Consider the following 20,225-nt stretch of genomic DNA (forward strand, 5'->3'; position numbering starts at 1 on the left):
GATCGAATCTGTGCATCTCACATCTACCTGCATTGGCAGGCAGTTTCTTTACTACTGGCACCACCTGGGAAGCCCCCTAATTACATCTGTGTGTGTGTTAGTCACTCAGTTGTGTCTGACGCTTTGCGAGTCCATGAACTGTAGCCTGCCAGGCTCCTCTGTACGTGGAGTTCTCCAGGCAAGAATACTGGCGTGGGTTGCCAAGCCCTTCTCCAGGGGATCTTCCTGACCCAGGGATGAACCTGGGTCTCCCTTACTGCAGGCAGATTCTTTACCATTTGAGCTACCCAGGAAGCCTTGAGTCCATGACAAATTAGTCAACTCCCTGTTCTTATTTTCCACAGTGATTTCTACTGACAGATGTTTAATATGTATGAGGGTCTTTCTAGGCATCATCTGGACCACTGAGCTAAAGGAGCTATCAGGGATTTCCTGGTGGCTCAGTGGTAAAGAATGTGTCTGCCGGTGCAGGGGTTGCGGGTTCCATCCTTGATCCTGATTTCACATGCCGCAGAGCAGCTAAGCCCGTGTGCACCACAGCTACTAAAGCCCACGCATCCTAGAGCCCACCCCTGTTCCACAACAGGGGAAGCCACCACAATGAGAAGCCCGCACACTGCAACTAGAGTGTAGCCCTCGCTCACTGCAATTAGAGAAAGCCCGGGCACAGCAACAAAGACCCAGCACACCAAAAATAAATTTCAGAAAACATACAGGGAAGAGCATGGGCCAAAGGCAGAAGGAGAGTGGAGTGAGCATATTTGGGAACAGAAAGGAGCTGGGAGAAATATGAGGTGAGCCTAGAGAGGCAGGAAGGACAGATTACCCAGGCTAAAAGTCACGGTAAGAATTTGGGACTTTCTTCTGAGAGCAATGGAGAATCGAGTAAATGACATGATACAATAGGCTTTTTTGAAATTTTTGTATTTTGTTAAAAAAAAAAAAAACTTGGCATCAATGAATGCATGTTGCAGCTGCATGCAGGCTCTTAGTTCCCTAACCTGGGATTGAACCCATGCCCCATACAGGGGAAACAGTTCTCACCACTAGATCACCAGGAAAGTCCTACAATTTGCAGAATCCTCTGACTTTTACAATCTTCAGTTCTCTGTAAGGGTTCGTTTTGTGACCCTTACCTGAGCATTGGCCAGTAGAAATGCTACCAGTCTTCTCTGGTCTCCATAGCCCCTCACCTAAGGTTTGTGTCAAAGACACACTTCTCACTTTAAATCACAGAAGAAAGTGTAGAAAGCTTTATTTAAAGCTTTTCTGGGATGAAGAGGGTTTACTGTATCACAGCAGAAATGTAATTATCTTTTAATATTCACCTCCTGACTTCAAAGTTCTACAGACAATGGCCCAAGTACTTTCCTCAAAAAAAAATTAAAGACCTCCACCTCTCTCTTTTGAAGAAGGAAATGGCAACTCACTCCAGTATTCTTGCCTGGAAAATTCCATGGACAGAGGAACCTGGTGGACTACAGTCCATGCGGTTGCAAAGAGTTGGCCACAATTGAGCACGTCCCCACCTCTCTCCTTAATATCCCATCCTCTCATCACCCTCACCACCACCCATTTCAGTTTTTTCTGCAATCTTTATTCCATTTTAATGGAGAAGTAGTCTTGTCATCTTGTGACTTAATCTTCATCCTTTTGAATGTTTAGGAAAAATGGGAGAGAGGACAAACGTTCGGGGAAAGACAGCAATAAATTTGGGGTTGCTCAGGACAATAATTTTAAATTAGTGCCTGTGTGGCCATTCGTTTTTAAAGTAAGACTTCCCTGGTGGTGCAGGGGATAGGAATCTGCCTGCCAATGCAGTGGACATGGGTTCAATCCCTAATCTGGGAAGATCCTACATGCCAAGGAGCAACTAAAATCTGGGGGCCACAACTACTGAGCCTGTGCTCTAGGGCCCATGAGCCACAACTACCGAGCCCGAGAGCCACAGCTGATGAAGCCCACACACCTGGAGCCTGTGCTCCACAACAGGGGAAGGAAGCCACCACAATAAGAAACCTGAGCACCGCAAGGAAGAGTAACCCCTGCTCCCCGCAACTAGAGAAAGCCCACGCACAGCAATGAAGACCCAGCACAACCAAAAACATATAAACACACATGCTTCAGTTTTAAATTTTATCTGATAACACTTTCACAAATAAAATATATTAAATCAAAAAAATAATCTCCCCCTTGTAGAATAAATTATTTTCGACCATACCTTAAGGAGACCCAAGTGAGACTACACTTAAAATTTATAAGCATGAGCTTGAGTGCCTTCGTCCAGTCCTCCTCCGTGTTCAAGTGGGTTCTGATGGAATAGAATCCACTGCTGCTTCCAGGGTCTTCCATCAGGCCTTTCTTCACATGAATCTTGTAGGGCAAACAGAGACCTGACTCACCTTTCTCAGCTGCTTCCTTGAACTGCTGCATGCAGTCCAGGAAAGCCATCATAGCCTGATCAAATTTGTTATGTAAGAAAACATTCTGCTTCCCACTAGAGAACAACGGCAACTCGGCACAGTCCTCTATTAAAGACCTCAGGTAGGAATGGTTTCCGCAGGGGATGAGACGGTACCTCTGAAACTCCAGTCCAGTTGTATTGGCCAGAGCAAGGAGCAGCAAGGCTGTCTGTCCCCAGGCTGCACTGATCTCATTCCAGCACACAGGGACAGTGGGGAGGCGGCCCAATCTGAAGTTATTAATGATGGCTAAGGGGCCGTCTTGCCAGATCTCAAAGGTGGCATTAAAGACGTCGGTTTTCTCCAACTGGTTGCACTGGATCTGGGCGTACTGTAGTCGCGTCTCCACACTGCTCAGCTCCTCATGTAGTTCTAATTGTTGCCATTTCAGTTTAGTGTAGTCCTTCCAGTACTGCTTTTCTTGCTGCTCCAGCATCTTAGTCTCTGCCTGGGCTGCCTCAAGATCGGCTGCTACCCTTTCTTGGTTCTTTTCCACCTCTGCCACTTCCTGGAGTAGCCTCGCTTCCTCCAACTCCAGGCCCTTTAGCTTCTCCTGCAGCATCTCCCTATCATCCTCACTCACCCACTTCCTGGTCTCCAAACAGCATTTGTAGTTCTGAATGTCAGATTCCGTGATGGCGAGTTCAACGTCCAGTACCTCTAAAAGGTAGTCAGTACAGTCCACACAAAGCGGGTGGTCCACCTCTGTTTCACCAGAGAGGATGTCAGAACTGTCCCTAATAGTCCTCTGGATGCTCTCGAGACTCCTCCAGGGCTCCAACCTCCCAAGCAGGGTGAAGCTGGAATAGTCCCAGGACATCCCACCACTGGGGGGGTGAGGAGTCCTGCAAAAGGCACCATCCTGTAGATTTTTGAGGTTTGCCTCCTCCTTGGAGGGAGGGCCTCCCTCCGGTGTTTCTCTTGTCTCTCCCTGAGCTGAGATGAGCATCGAAGCTCCAGGTTCCTGGGAGGGCTCCACAGAGGGATTCAGCTTCAGGGCCTGGCTGCAGCGCTGGCAAAGAAAGCAGAGGTGGGACATGGTGGAGGCCTTGACTCTCAACCTGACACTGCTTCCTCTGGGTCACCAGTTAGTTAACCATTTATACCTTTTAGAACTCCTTCTAAAATGCATATCTCATCTTGTCACTCTCCTTAAGACCTTACAATGGTACCCTCCTTAAATACTTTTAGACCTCCCTTACCTCCTTATAGGATTTCTTTCTAAAAAGAAAAGCCAATCATCTTACTCCACCCTTAGAAATAATAATCTTTCTAAAACTAAAATCTGGTCATGGGCACATCCCTCCTTAAAATGTTTAATGCCCTTATCTTACCTTAATATAAAGTCTAAACATCTTAACCTGACACCAAGGCCTCTGTCCATCTTTCCAACTTTTTCACATTTCCTGCCACCCTCACTTTGGCTCCTGCATAATAACTGAATTTCAGCTCTTCCAACATTTCTTATTGTTCCCGCTGACTGGAACACTCTTCCTTCCCATCTGTACCTGGATAACTTCTACCCATCCTTTGGGTTAGATGTCATTTCTTCCAGAAAGCCTTCCCTGACTACAAAATTTGGGTTTTCTGCTCTGATGACACACTTCACATTCTTTATCTCATAGTAATATAATGGGCATACATGAAAACTTTATTAATATTTGTTTAATTACCAAATCACATCAAATAAAGTAGCTTCAGTGGGGGTGGGGGAGTTAGTCGCTAAGTCGTGTCAGACTCTTGCAACCCCATGGACTGTAGCCTGCCGGGCTCCTTTGTCCATGGCAAGAATACTGGAGTGGGTTGCCATTTCCTTCTCCAGGGGATCTTCCCAACCCAGGTCTCCTGCACTGCAGGCAAAGTCTTTACCAACTGAGCTACAAGGGAAGCCCACACCTACTGAAGCCTGAGTACTCTAGAGCCCATGCTCTGCAACAAGAGAAGCCACTGCAATGAGAAGCCCACACATTGCAACTAAAGAGTAGGCCCTACCCACTGCAACTAAAGGAAGCCTGCATGCAGCAATGAAGACCCAATGCAACCAAAAATAAATAAATATATTTTTAAAAAGTTATTAGAAACTGGCTGAAAAGCACTTTTCTACTTGTTAGATGGGATTCTGCCTAATTTATGAATCATTTAATAAAGTAAATTAAAAAATAAGAAAATAGTGGGACTTCCCTGGTGGTCCAGCAGTTAAGAATCCACCTGCCAATGCAGGGGACATCGGTTCAGCCCTTGGTTCATTAATATCCCACATGATGTGGAACAACTAAGCCCCTTGGCCACAACTACTGAATCTGCCCTCTTGAGCCCACAAGCTACAGCTATTGAAGTCTGTCCGCCTAGAGACTGTGCTCCACAACAAGAGAAGCCTGCATAGCGCAACTAGAGAGTAGTCCCCACTCGCTGCAACTACAGAAAGCCTGCATGCAGCAAGGAAGACCTAGCACAGCCAAAAATAAATAAACAAACAAACAAAAAATAATGTCAATGAAAAAAAAAAAAAAAAAGAAAGCAAACTGGCTGGAAAGTTGTTCATTTTCCCAGAGACTTAAAATATCCCAGGACTCTCAGATGGACTCAAAATCCAAGGCCATCTCATTGTTAACTACAAAAAAAATGTTCACAGCTCAGAAATACCACCCTAATATACCTCTGTAATTGTGCACCCTCTTTGCTTAACACAGCTGTGAGTTAAGTGTTCTGTAAACCATTGAAAATTCCCATGCCATCAATCCTGGAAGTGCTCAAAGGGACTGTAACCACACCATCTGCCACTCCTTACTCATTTCTAATACCATCATCAGGGAGGGGCAAATTTTCCCTTACCTCTCATGAGTACTTGTGTCTGGACTAATAATTAAATTACACAATATAGTTTAACAGGAGAAACAGATTTTAATTTGTGCACACACAGATCCACAGAAATGGGACCTAAGAAGTGGCCAAACCAGACTGCTTTTAAACTTTTTAGACAAAGAAATAATACTTTTGTGAGGAATTGACAGGTATTGACAGGACAAAGAACATGTTTTAGGTGCTCAGTTAGTGAAGAATCTAAACAGAGTTTTGACTAGTAAAATTTAAAAGTAGCAACGTTTGTTTACCAGGCATCTCAGCCCCGTTTCCCTATGTCTGACAATAAAGGTATTTTACTTCCAGATGCAGGCAATCTTTACAGTGGCTTCTTGTTGCTCAGCACAGGCTCTAGGGCTTTGGGGCTCAGTAGTTGCAGAATGTAGGCGTAGTGGGATCTTCCCAGACCCAGGGCTCGAGTCTGTGTCCCCTGCATTGGCAGGCAGATTCTTAACCATTGGACTACCAGGGAAGTCCCCCATTCCTTTTAGTTAGGATTGCCAACTAGTTCTTGTGCCCACCTCAAACTTCCTCCTTCCCCCAATAACAATACCATTGAAAAGTCATTTAAAGACCAGAATTTATTAAAATGTACAGACTTACATCCAAAAATAACAATGTGATATGGCCATGTGACTATAGACTATTTTTCAGTTATTTGGATAGTTCAGGCTAAGTGTTGATGCTTGATGCACTGTTTCAATGGCAAAGATGTTGGTCAAATTCTGGCTCACATAGTCATTTTGTGCCTAGCAAACAGAGCCTAGAGCGGCAGGATCCTATGTGGCCCCAGGGCTGTTGGAGTTATGGAGAGGGTGGAAAGTGGGGGTCTTCCCCAGTTAGTGTCAGGGCACAAGGTTAAGTGCGGTGCTGCAGGGGAGAGTGAAGCAAGTGGTTGGAGTGAGGAATTTGGGAGTAGATCTGGAAATGGTGAAACAGTTCTTGGACAATAAAACTGATGAAGGCAAAGGTATTTGGGTTCAGCATGGAGAGCAGCCAACCAATTTTATGTCACAATTTTAGGCTAGCTACAGAGTTGGCTTTTCATTGACACATTTATTTATCGACTCCTACAGGCATTGGGAAAGGATGGAGGCTAACATGTAAGTAATTGTCATGTTTCCAGCTTAGTTCATAGATTGTATTGCTGCTGCTGCTGCTAAGTCGCTTCAGTCTTGTCTACAATAATAGATTGTATTACTGTTGCTCAAATATTCACCCTCCCCTCCCTCCACATAGGAACTTATTTTGTACAATGGACTGTGGGCTGAAGCGACAGTGTGGTAGTACCAAGTCCAGGTTTTTGCTAGCTCTTTTCTGCTCCTGTCCTCCACCATGAGACAAGCATATCCCGTAAAGGAGCTGCTCCTTCAATCTTGGTCCCCAAATGAGAAGACATAGAAACCAACCATAACTTACCTGCAAAACTCTGAGAAATAAATGCTTGAGTTGTAAGCCATGAAAATTAGGGGATTATTATCACAGCAAAATATGACTAATAGACACAGTGTTAATCGCTTAACATGTATTTTCTCATTTTAGTCCTTCAGAAACAGGCAACAAAGTCTCAGAAACACAAATATCAGAATCCCGCAGATTCTGGGATTTAGGCCCAGGCATAAACGACATCAAAAGCCATGCTTTCTGTTAAGACATAACAACCCTAGTCCTTGATGCGTAAAGCAATAGTTGACTTAGCATAGAACTGTGGTCTTAGAGAAAATGTTAACTGAATATGCCTCCAGTAGCCCTAAGTACCAAAGTGTCAGACTCTTCCACAGAAATGTTGTTGTTATTTAGTCACTAAGTAGAGTCCAACTCTTGCGACCCTATGGACTGTAGCCTTCCAGGCTCCTCTGTCCATGGAATTCTCCAGGCAAGAATACTAGAGTGGGTTACCATTTCCTTCTCCAGGGGATCTTCTCAATCCAGGGGTCGAATTCATGTCTTCTGCATTGGCAGGCATATTCTTTACCACTGAGCCACCTGGGAAACCTCTTCCACAGAATAGATGACCTATTATGAGTTCTATATTAGCAAAGCAGTTTCAGACACTCAGATGCTAGCAACCCCTTTTTCCCCTTCTCCCTAAATGCCATACATAAATAATATAGTTAGGAATAGACCACAAACTGGCATCACAGGTGATAGATGGTCAGATTGCTTCCAATACATTTAGAGAGAGTAAAAACAATGAGTCCTGCCTCATAGTCCCTACATTTTTCTGTCAGAAAGCCATGATTCATTTCTTTCATGAGTCATGCTGCAGGTGTTTGGTTGTGACTCTCAGGGATTAAAAATGATTCTCTGGTATGGAGAAGTATTTCAGGGCTTACCAGTGGAAAGTAGGAAAGAGGAAGCCGTGGAATGGAAAGGCTCTTTGGAAACTGGCTGGAGAAGGACGGCAGGGCTTCATACAGTTAACCAGAAAATGTATTTCAAGTGTATTTTTTGAAGAGCCTGAGTAATTTTTCTGTTTTCCAAATGTATTGCCCCCAGGGTCAGACTGGCCCAAAGAGAAGTTGAACATGGCCCTGTGGTCTACTAAGAAACTTCTTTGTTAGTGTCTAAGGTTTAAAGGAAGGGCCAGCCTCCCCTGTCCTGTTGCTCTAATGTCTGGGAATTCAGAGTCTGTGCCCGGAGCAGAATCTGTTTGGTTTTTGTTGTCATTTGTTGTTGTTATCAAGTCACTAAATCCTATCTGACTGTTTCTTGCCTGGCCTTTCTATGTAAGCTCGTCTCTTCAGGTAGTCAGAACACCACCACTCTTAGTAAGCTGTGGCTTAGCTATTTATCCTGTGCCTTCCTCCATTAGAATTTGAACTCTGTCATATCAGGGAGTAAATCCAGCTTATTCATTGCTGAGGCCCTTTTGTTTGGTAGTTTATGAACTTGATAATTAGGGACTTAATGATTGATTGAATGAATGAGTACATTTTTACATCAGGCCTGAAAAGCAAGTATAATTTTGCTATTAACTGATGAATTCTGTCCAGATTTTTTTTTAAATGTTGCCTTAATTGTATCACATAAATAATATGTGAAGACTTGCCACTACAGAATATTCAAATATTTTGAGGAAATGAAAGACAGAGGCAAAATACCCCTTTCTTTGTCCTCTACATCTAGCCCTTTCCCTTCCCCCAAGTAACTATTTAAGAGTTTTTGTTCTCTTTTCTGTTAATGTGATGAAGTGTGTATTTGATCTTGTTCCTGGCCCAGAGCTCCTAAAATCCGTGCATATATGTTTTCACTCTCTAAATCATGTCCAACTCTGCAGTCTGTGAGGCTCCTCTGTCCATGGGATTTCCCAGGCAAGAATACCAGAGTGGGTTGCCATTTCCTTCTCCAGGGGATCTTCCCAATCCAAGGATTGAACTCCTGTTTCTTGTATTGGCAATGCAGATTCTTTTCCACTGAGCCACCAGAGGAACTCTCCTAAGACTCTTCGAATTTCCTAAGCATTCAGAGTGACAAAGCTGTCTTTTGTTCTGTTTTTTGTTTTGTTCTGTTAAGTGACTTTTAAGCCACATCAAAGGATGGGGGCTAGCTGCCAAGAGAACCAACCAAGTGATTGGAAGGTTAAAACTTTCAGTCCCACCCCTGACCTCTGAGAAGGGGAGAGAGGCTGGAGGTTAACATCAATGTCTCACCATTATTTGATCATCAAACCTCTGTAATGATGCCTCCATAAAACCCCAAAAGAATGGGATTCTGAGAGCTTCTAAGTTGGTGAAAAGGTGGAGATTCTGGAGACTGATGTTCTCAGAGAGGGCATGGAAGCTCCTCATCCTTTCCCTGTAGCTTGCCCTGTATGTGTCTGCCATCAGGCTATTCCTAAGTTATGTCTTTTTATAACAAACCAGCAATCTAATAAGTAAAAAAATTTCCTGTGTTCTGTCAGCCACTCTAGCAAGTTAACTGAACCAGAGAAACTGGTCATGGGAACCTCTGACTTATATCCAGTTGGGTCAGAAGCAGAGCTAACCTGGACTTGGAATTGGCATCTGAAGTGGGAGAGAAAGGGCTTCCCCAGTGGCTCAGCAGTAAAGAATCTGCCTGCAACGCAAGAGACCCAGGTTCCTTAGCTGGGTCAGAAGATCCCCTGGAGGAGAAAATGGCAACCTACTCCAGTGTTCTTGCTTAGACAATCCCAAGGACAAAGAACCCTGGAGGGTTACAGTCCATGGGATTGCAAACAGTCAGACAGGACTGAAGTGACTGAGCATGCACGTGGAAGGGAGACGGACTTGTAAGACTGAGCCCATTACTCATGGAATCTGAGGTTGTCTCCAGGCAGATAGTGTCATAACTGAGTTAAACTGTAGGACACTCAGCTGATGCCCAAGAATCGCTTGTTGGTGGTGAAAATCCACCAAACATTGAAACTGAATGATCAGAAACATCACTAGCCTTCTCCTTTCAACACATTTTTACTTCTGTGCTCATAGAAGTATCCTTTAATGTGAGTTTTCTTTTTCTTCAAGGATGATAGAAACTTCCCTTTTCCTATATGCTGCTTATTACATGTAATTTGTTCCATTTCCCTATGGATGGAAAACTAGAAAATGGCAACCAAGCATTTGGGGCCCGTTTCTCTTTGATCTTTTGCAATTAGCTTTTGCTTTCATCCCAAAGCAGGATTTACCAAGATAGGCTGTTTCCCTTGATAATGTAAACTGATTTGCACTATCTATAGACAAGTTATTTTTATTCTATAAATAATTATTTTGCAATTTCTTCTTGTAACAGGGAAGAACTAATCTGACTCCATACTGAATCTATTTTTTTTAAGCTCTAAATTTTATACTCTACAGCTAATTGCCTTGCTAATTCTGCACACAGGCACATTAATCATAAAAGGATTGTGACCTATAGCTTGAAGTATGAATTATTAGAAAGATAACTCTCCTTTGCTTAGTGATCACATATTTCATAAAGAGATAAGCTGTTGCAGGACAGGAAAGAACACTTGTCTTAGGACAGGAAATGACACTCGTTGAAGACTTACAGGAGCAACATGTCCAGGCCTACTATGAACAAATGCTGCAATACCAAAGAATTAACATGTCAGCTTCAAGGTCTGGCAGGCTCCGAGAACTCTGCAATAGCCCTTCACCTTTTGATCTTACTCTCTCTCATCTCCCCCTCTGTAGCACAGAAGAAGCTTGTTTTCAAACCCAAACAGAATGGTTCTTTAAGATGTTAGTCTGCCATCTTCTCAGTTTGCCAGTTTTCCAAATAAAATGCTACTCCTTGCCTCAGTACCTTGTTTCTCAACTTGCTGGCCTGTTGGGTGGCAAAAAATTTGAGCTCCAACTCGATAATATTATCATCAGAAACTCACTCTAAGGATTGTTAATCAAAAATGTCACACAGCATTTAACTCTTACTACAAGGGAAATTCATAGTAAATAAAAGCTTATCTAGTGCTTCTGCAGTTCCCATGTTTCATAAACACATTGACAAGTAGTTACAGGGCTCAGGCTTTCCCGACAACTCAGTGGTAAAGAATCCACCTGCAGTGCAGGAGACACAGGAGATGTGGGATCGATCCCTGGTTTGGGAAAATGGCAGTCCATTCCAGTATTCCTGCCTGGAGAATCTCAGGGACAGAAGAGCCCAGTGAACTGTAACATGGGGTTGCAAAGAGGTGGACACGATTGAGCGACTGACCGCGCGCGCACACACACACACACAGGGTCTTCAATCTGTCTAGCCCAGTTTTCACACAATTGAATTGTGAAGCAGCAGGAGGGAGGTCTAGGATTGCTAGAAGCCATATATGATGTCTTCCCGATCCTGGCTGCTTTTTTGTTCTGCAGACAGAGAACGCCAAGCATGTGCAGACTCACTGCTTCTGCTGTAGGCAATGACCACTGGACTTGACAAATCCAACACAAGTCCACAGAGCGCTGGGAGATGGAGTTTGGAGCTTTTGTGACACCCTCTGTCATTTCTTGAGATGTCTTTTGATTTAAGGATAGTTTGAAAATCGTATTCATCAAATACTTCTTTTACTGCTCTGATGTCCTGACTAGCACCAGTTTTAGATCCCTTCCTATAAATTTGTTGGCTGGATTTCTGGGGGAGGGAAAGCATTATAAAAATATACATAATTATTCCTTGAGAGCTCTGTTCAAATACAGGATTAAAATTTTCAGTCACCTTGTCTTCTATGGATACTTAATCCCAGTACCTGGCATGTAGCAGGTTTTCCATTAAATAATAATTGAATAAATGAAGTGCTAAACCTGAAGGATTCAGATTTTCTGACTACATGATGGTATATTTTTCTACTTTTTATTAGTAGTTATTTTATTTAAAAAGTCTTTCCTTCTCCCCTCTAGTCACAGTAATGCAAAGTTACCACTATAAAAAGATTAAGGATATATTTCTCCTTTCTTATTAAAAAATTCTTCAAAAGTTTGTCTTTATTCAATAAAATTTACTGGAGCTGCTATATCTAAGGCTCCACGCTTAATTTTTTTTTTTAAAAAGAAACTCACACTATCAATACTTGTGATCTTTTTCAATTTAGTAGCTATATGATGTTTTCATGTTATGTTCTCCGTGATTTTTAATATATTTATATATATACACATGTGTGTGGTAATTATATGTTATATGTTCTAGGGTAAGTGTCTTAAAAGCTATGAATTTCTTTTGGAATGCTGTGTTAATAGTCTTTTCTGAAAGAATTCATTAAGTTGCAGCATCATTAAATATAGGGTACAGAGAATCCCTATAAACATATGTAAGTCAGATATTAATATCAGAATATATAATGAATTTCCACAAATCAATTAGAAAAATAAACAACCAATGGAAAAATGGGAGGAAGACAACTGTGATTCTTAACTCTGGCTGAACATTAGAATCACTGAGGACTTTTGAAAAAACAAAATGCCTCCCGCTGACTAATGACTGAAGAAAAATGTACAATATAAGAGTTATGCGTTAAATTTTATATGGAGCAAAATGAGGACTATAGCCCAGAAGACAGCATTTCAGATCGCTCTGAAGAACTGCTCCAAAGAGGTTAGAAGGGGAGGTAGAGGGAAAATTATTTTTTCTCCCCTACACTATATAATAAATAGCCTTATTATATACATTTATCATTTACATAATTCATTATCTATAAACATTATTATATGTATATGTAATAATTATGGGGCTTACCAGGTGGCACAAAAGAATCTGCCTGCCAATGAAGAAGATACAAGAGACATGGGTTCAGTCCCTGGGTTAGGAAGATCCCCTGGAGAAGGGAATGGCAACCCATTCCAATATTCTTGACTAGAGAATTCCATGGACAGAGGAGCCTGACGGGCTATAGTCTATGCAGTTACAAAGAGTTGGACATGATTGAGCATACACACACAAAAAAGAACTGAGTATCTATGATTTGTTGAGAACTTTTATCTACCTGAGTCTCATAATTCTATGAGGTAATGAAAATCATTAACCCCATTTTACAGTTGAGGAAACTGAAGCCAGTGAACCTCAGTGACTTTGGCTGCCAGTATTCAGACATGGCAGGTCACAAAAGTGGGAGACAGGAAAGAAATATTGTTTGAGGGATTTCCATGTCAGGTAATGGGGACTGTGGGGTGTCTAGTTTATTCAGATCAGCATCTCTACTGAAAGAAATGAAAGTACTGGGAGATATCTGAAAACTTCTTTAAGCATAGAAGACCTGAAGTATAATGAGAAATGCAGCCCAAAATACAGGAGAAGGAAGAACAGGGAAGAGAGCAGGAATGCCACAGCTGACTTTTGCCCTTTGGGGCATTTGCTGGTCTGGATAAAAGCAGCTGCTAAATTGACATGTGGGGAGAGGCTGACAGATAAAAGCCCAAGGCACCCTCCAGAGAAGAAAGACAAAAGATGTCTTCCTCAAAATCAGACAAATCAGCAGAAATCCAGTGCCCTTCCCCATCTTTCTAGAGCTATGGGAAGAATTTTCTTGCTGGGAGAGATTGAATTGTCTTCTTGTTGCATGGGTAAAAAATGTGTCTCTGAGAGTTTATAAACCAAATGCCCATGTTTCCAGGGAATTGTATCTCATTCATATCAGCACCAAATGGTGGATTTAAGTGGTTGCAAACTGGTAATGCTCCAGAAATTTAGAAAATACAAATGTAAACTCTCAGTAGAGGAATGAGCCTATGTTTCTAGGAACATTAGTAACTATTCCAGGGCTTTGAGAAGCTTATCATCAAAGATAACTAAATTCATTTTGAATGGGAATTGGCTAAAACAGCAGATGACATAAACTGACCTCCAATGATTTTGAAAACTGAATAAGACACAAATTATTCTAAAGGATGATTATAGTATTTAAAATATGACTTACTAAACCATATCTGTACAGTCAGCAAAAACAAGACCAGGAGTTGACTGTGGCTCAGATCATGAACTCCTTATTGCCAAATTCAGACTTAAATTGAAGAAAGTGGGGAAAACCACTAGACTATTCAGGTATGAACTAAATCAAATCCCTTATGATTATACAGTGGAAGTGAGAAATAGATTTAAGGGACTAGATCTGAAAGAGTGCCTGATGAACTATGGACGGAGGTTCGTGACATTGTTCAGGAGACAGGAATCAAGATCACCCCCAAGAAAAGGAAATGCAAAAAACAACATGGCTGTCTGAGGAGGCCTTACAAATAGCTGTGAAAAGAAGAGAAGTCAAAAGCAAAGGAGAAAAGGAAAGATATTCCCATCTGAATGTAGAGTTCCAAAGAATAGCAAGAAGAGATAAGAAAGCCTTCTTCAGCGATCAATGCAAAGAAATAGAGGAAAACAACAGAATAGGAAAGACTAGAGATCTCTTCAAGAAAATTAGAGATACCAAGGGAACATTTCATGCAAAGATGGGCACAATAAAGTACAGAAATGATATGGACCTAACAGAAGCAGAAGATATTAAGAAGAGGTGGCAAGAATACACAGAAGAACTGTACAAAAAAGATCTTCATGACCCAGATAATCACAGTGGTGTGATCACTCATCTAGAGCCAGACATCCTGGAAAATGAAGTCAAGTGGGCCTTAGAAAGCATCACTATGAGCAAAGCTAGTGGAGGTGATGGAATTCCAGTTGAACTATTTCAAATCCTGAAAGATGATGCTGTGAAAGTGTTGTTCTCAATATGCCAGCAAATTTGGAAAACTCAGCAGTGGCCACAGGACTGGAAAAGGTCAGTTTGCATTCCAATCCCAAATAAAGGCAATGCCAAAGAATGCTCAAACTACCACACTATTGCACTCATCTCACACACTAGTAAAGAAATGCTCAAAATTCTCCAAGCCAGGCTTCAGCAATTTGTGAACCGTGAACTTCCTGATGTTCAAGCTGGATTTAGAAAAGGCAGAGGAACCAGAGATCAAATTGCCAACATCTGCTGGATCATCAAAAAACCAAGAGAGTTCCATAAAAACATCTATTTCTGCTTTATTGACTATGTCAAAGCCTTTGACTGCATGGATCACAATAAACTGTGGAAAATTCTGAAAGAGATGGGAATACCAGACCACCTGACCTGCCTCTTGAGTAACCTATATGCAGGTCAGGAAGCAACAGTTAGAACTGGACATAGAACAATAGACTGGTTCCAAATAGGAAAGGGAGTAAATCAAGACTGTATATTGTCACCCTGCTTATTTAACTTATATACAGAGTATATCATGAGAAACACTGGGCTGGATGAAGCACAAGCTGGAATCAAGATTGCAGGGAGAAATATCAATAACCTCAGATATGCAGACACCACCCTTATGGCAGAAAGTGAAGAAGAACTAAAGAGCCTCTTGATGAAAGTGAAAGTGGAGAGTGAAAAAGTTGGCTTAAAGCTCATCATTCAGAAAACAAAGATCATGGCATCTGGTCCCATCACTTCATGGCAAATAGACGGGGAAACATTGTCAGACTTTATTTTTCTGGGCTCCAAAATCACTGCAGATGGTGACTGCAGCCATGAAATTAAAAGATTCTTACTCCTTGGAAAGGAAGTTATGATCAACCTAGATAGCATATTAAAAAGCAGAGACATTACTTTGCCAACAAAGGTCTATTTGGTCAAGGCTATGGTTTTTCCAGTAGTCATGTATAGATGTGACAGTTGAAGTATAAAGAAAGCCGAGCCCTAAAGAATTGATGGTTTTGAACTGTGGTGTTGGTGAAGACTCTTGAGAGCCCCTCGTACTGAAAGGAGATTAGTCCAGGGTGTTCACTGGAAGGACTGATGTTGAAGTTGAAACTCCAATACTTTGGCTACCTGATACAGAGTTGACTCATTGGAAAAGACCAGGATGCTGGGAAAGATTGAGGGCAGGAGGAGAAGGGGATGACAGAGGATGAGACGGTTGGATGGTATCACCAACTCAATGTACATAAGTTTGGGTAAACTCTGGGAGTTGGTGATGGAGAAGGAGGCCTGGCGTGCTGCAGTTCATGGGGTTGCAAAGAGTTGGACATGACTGAATGACTAAACTGAACTGAACTGAAACAGTATCTGTGAGAAAAAGAAAATTATAAATTGGATACTGGCATACTTGAAAAAAAAGAAAAAGGAAGTTCTCCAAAGGAAAAAATTCAATAACTAAAATTCAAAATTAATATAATGGATGAGTTTGGGAACAAAAGAAATTTATAGAAGATAGGTCAGAAGGAACAATGCCACATAGACAAAAAGAAAATATGATAGCAAGTTAAAGAGATGTGAATAATAGAATAAATAGTCTCAGTTCAGTTCAGTCGCTCAGTTGTGTCCGACTCTTTGCGACCCCGTGAACCGCAGCATGCCAGGCCTCCCTGTCCATCACCAACTCCCGCAGTTCACCCAGTGTACATTTAATTGAAGCCCCAATTTAATTGAGAGAAGAGAGAGAATTAAGAAAAGCAGTATATGAAGAAATAATGACAATGAATTCTCCAAAAGTGATAAACGTTTGAAAGATTTCAATTCAAAAAGCCTAACATATCCCCAGCTGAGTATATTTTTTAAAAACAGTACCTAGATACATCACAGTAAAACTGCAGAAAATAGAAGTTATGGGAATATCTTCAAGTAGTAAAAAAAAAAAAAAGTAATAATATTATCTAGAACCCCATATGGGATGAAGTATCTTTCAAGAACATAAACAATACAAAGCCATTTTCAGATCAAATAAAAATTGAGAGTGCCCCACTGGTAGACATTCTAAAGAAAGTAATAAATATGTGGGAAAATCAAGACAGATGTCCAACTTCATCAAATAGAAAAATAATGTCATATAGAGTTTTTCAAAAAGGATAAAACTAAAAGACATGAAGTAAAGCAGTAATCTGGAGTGGTAAATGGAGTTAAAAGTGTTCTAAATTTCTTTTATTATCTACAATGAGGTAAATAAATTAAATTTAGACATTAATGTGTTAATAAGGCATGCTGTAATTTCTCAATCCATCACAAAAAGAATAGAAGAATAAAATTTCTAAACTAATAAAATGGGGGAAGGTAGACTAATAAAAAAAATAGATGTCAAAAGAAAAATAAAAGAAAAAAAATAGATGTCAGATAAAGTATAAATGGAGGCCAAAAAATAAAAAACAGGAAAACAAAAATCATAATTTTTAAAAAAGATTTATTGGCTGCACTGTGTCTTCATTTCTGTGTGTGGACTTTATCTGGTTGCAGCAAGCAGGGGCTACACTTGGTTGTGATCCACAGACTTCCCATTGTAGTGGCTTCTCTCATTGTGTAGCGCAGGCTCTAGGCACACAGGCTTCAGTAGTGGCGGTGCATGGGTTCAGCAGTTGCAGATTGTGGGCTCTAGAGCACCAGCTCAGTAATTGTGGTGCGTGGGCTTAGCTGGTTTACGGCATCTGGGATCTTCCAGGACCAGGGATAGAACCCATGTCCCCTGCTTTAGCAGGCAGATTCTTAACCACTGGACCACCAGGGAAGCCCCTAGAGCATAAGTTTTATAGTCCAATAAAACCCAAATGTGTCACTTATTTATACTAAATGCAAATGGATTGTAACTAAAGGAAAATTTATTAAAATTTATTATCCAATAAAAGGAGATAGATCTAAAGCACATATGCAGACTAAAAGAGTAGAAATATATATATATATATATATATATATATATACTATACAAACACTAATTTCCCCAAATCTGTATAGTTACATTAATACCAGATGAAATTGACCTTAAGGCAAAAGCATTATAAGAGATCAAAGTAGATATGATAAAATGTTCAAATCACCAGAGGATAAAACCATGATTAGTCAGGATTTACAAAAGTAAATCTGGAGTCTATGGAATAATGATCCCCTCCAATCTTATGAAATACTAAACTGGCTTATCTTAGTCATCAAGGAACACTGCTGCTGTGTGCTGCTGCTGCTAAGTCGCTTCAGTCGTGTCCAACTCTGTGCGACCCCATAGACGGCAGCCCACCAGGCTCCCCCGTCCCTGAGGTTCTCCAGGTAAGAACACTGGAGTGGGTTGCCATTTCCTTCTCCAATGTATGAAAGTGAAAAGTGAAAGTGAAGTCGACCCCATGGACTGCAGCCTACCAGGCTCCTCTGCTCATGGGATTTTCCTGGCAAAAGTACTGGAGTGGGGAGCCATTGCCTTCTCCATCAAGGAACACACCTCTAGTTAAAGTTGAGGTTATTAACTCTTTACAACAAAGGAGAACTCATAGTGTGAAGAACTAGAGGGCATTTCAGTTTTTGTTCAGTCACTCAGTCGTGTCCAACTCTTTGCAACTCCATGGACTGCAGCACATCAGGCTTCCCTGTCCTTCACCGTCTCCCGGAACTTGCTCAAACTCATGTTTATGGAGTCAGTGATACCATCCAACCATCTCATCCTCTGTTGTTCCCTTCTGCTCCTGCCTTCAATCTTTCCCAGCATCAGGGTCTTTTCGAATGAATTGGCTCTTCACATCAGGTGGCCAAAGTATTGAAGCTTCAGCTTCAGCATGAGTCCTTCCAATGAATATTCAGGACTGATTTCCTTTATGATTGACTGGATCTCCTTGCAGTCCAAGGGACTCTTACGAGCATCAATTCCTTGATGCTCAGCCTTCTTTATGATCCAAGTCTCACACTCGTGCATGCCTACTGGAAAAACCATACCTTTGACTATAAGAGGGGTTAGAAAGACTTAAGGATTTGGCTTGTGTAAGGAGTTGTTCTCTCTTCCTCAGGCTGAAAGCTATCAAGTGGTAGAAGAGTATTGTTAAGGAAGGTAGTATAGTTATTTATATTTCAAGAAACCTTGTGATTTCAGCTGTAGACATGAGGAAGTCATCTCTACTATAATCCTGCCTTTGTCCCTCTCCTTAGTTAAGCCAGATCTACACCGTCTTCTCATTATAAACCCTGAGTTTTAACTTTTTGGTTTTTCTACAATCAATATGGTTGTTGAAAGGTAATTTTCCTTTAGCCTTACCTTTATATTCATGAGGTTAGAGACAGGTTTGATAAAACAAGAGGTTTAATCTTGGGGGCCCAAATAAGTTGCAAATATTTAATAGTAGGGCCAGTTCCCATGAAATGCCTTTATTCATACCTTCCATGCTCTCTGTTAGCATGAATCACTGACTTGACTGCACTATTCCTAAACTGGATGCAACTGCTCCCTGAACAAAGTGCTTGGTGTGAGTGAAATGTTTTAATATCCCCTGATGAGAGACATATGCAAGAGCAAAGTAAATTCTGAGTCTTTTCCTTTCTTTTTGGCCAAAAGTTCTGTTCAAGATTTTGTGGCTGTAACTTAATGGCTGTGACTAATTTTATTCTGTTACCAGACATTCTCTATGGTTTCCTCCCATAGTTTCCATTTCCCTTCTGGTGGTTTGAGTCTTCACCCCAGTCCCTCCCCCAATCAGTCACCTGGGTCACTCCCCACCTTTGGGATGACTTCATTTGGGCCCCAGTTGCCATGACAATGTCAGGAGTTGAGAGGACTGTGCTTTCCTATATGGAGTTTTGTTACTTTCAAGGTCTCAGCAGTTCTAATCTCTGGTTGCCTAATTTGGGATCTCCTTGTTTAGCGTTTACTTTGATGACACTCATTTGATTTTCCTAAAGACACTTCCCCCACATCTATACATAGTCACTCCTCCCCCATGCCAGCCTTTCAGGGGACTCTCCTCTGAAATATACACCCCTTAAGAGGTCTGAAATGGTTTGGATCTTTACATGTTTACTGGACAACAGTCCAATGCTTCCCACTTCTAGACCCTCAGAAGTTGGATTGGTGCCATGTGGTGGTGGTGGTTGACCTTGCCTATTCATGGAGAAAATTCTGTATTCCTGTAACTAGTTGGAACTTTCCAGATATCTGCAGTGGTTCTAGACAGAGTGGGACTGGACAGGTGGGACTCTAGGGCCCACCTCAGGCTGATTCCTGAGACTGACTGCCTGCTCTTTCCCCCTCTGCCATCCAATCCCTCTGTGCTTCCCTACAGTCTGAGAAAGACAGGGATTTTAAGGACTTTAGCCCAATCCAAATATAATAATAATCAGGGTAAAAGTACAAATGAAGGTCTATGTACCACATATTTAAATAGTCAATGTTTAAATCAAACTAAAATTTTAAATAAAATATGTTCTATTGAAACTGTGCCCCATAGGGTTAATAGAAACTGGTGACTAACTGGAATTCTTGACCTTATCTTACAGAACAACAGTTAAGGGTATAGGTTGTTTAAAACCCCTCAGTTTATAATCTGCCTTCACCGACCAAACTTACCTTAAATTATTTTTTTTAATTTTTATTTATTCATTTATGGCTGTGCTGGGTCTTGGTTGCTGCAAGCAGGCATTCTCTAGTTGTGGAGAGCAGGCGCTACCATAGTTGTGGTGCTCGGGCTTCTCATTGCACGGCTTCTCTTGTT

General features: G+C 41.4%; 1 protein-coding gene across 1 annotated transcript; it reads right to left on the minus strand.

The window, feature by feature from the left end:
* Positions 1 to 2,122: 2,122 nt before the first annotated feature.
* Positions 2,123 to 3,601, minus strand: BECN2 (beclin 2). Its single transcript, XM_055583581.1, has one exon. The coding sequence runs from the start codon at positions 3,499 to 3,501 to the stop codon at positions 2,206 to 2,208; it is 1,296 nt and encodes a 431-aa protein (XP_055439556.1). The 5' UTR covers positions 3,502 to 3,601; the 3' UTR covers positions 2,123 to 2,205.
* Between the last annotated feature and the right edge of the window lie 16,624 nt (positions 3,602 to 20,225).

This window comes from Bubalus kerabau, chromosome 5, assembly GCF_029407905.1.
Source record: "Bubalus kerabau isolate K-KA32 ecotype Philippines breed swamp buffalo chromosome 5, PCC_UOA_SB_1v2, whole genome shotgun sequence".
NCBI classification, from domain to species: Eukaryota; Metazoa; Chordata; class Mammalia; order Artiodactyla; family Bovidae; genus Bubalus; species Bubalus kerabau.

What these genes read in the sequence shown, in the direction of transcription:
- BECN2 (XM_055583581.1), bottom strand. Translation starts at nt 3,501, where the DNA reads ATGTCCCACCTCTGCTTTCTTTGCCAGCGCTGCAGCCAGGCCCTGAAG.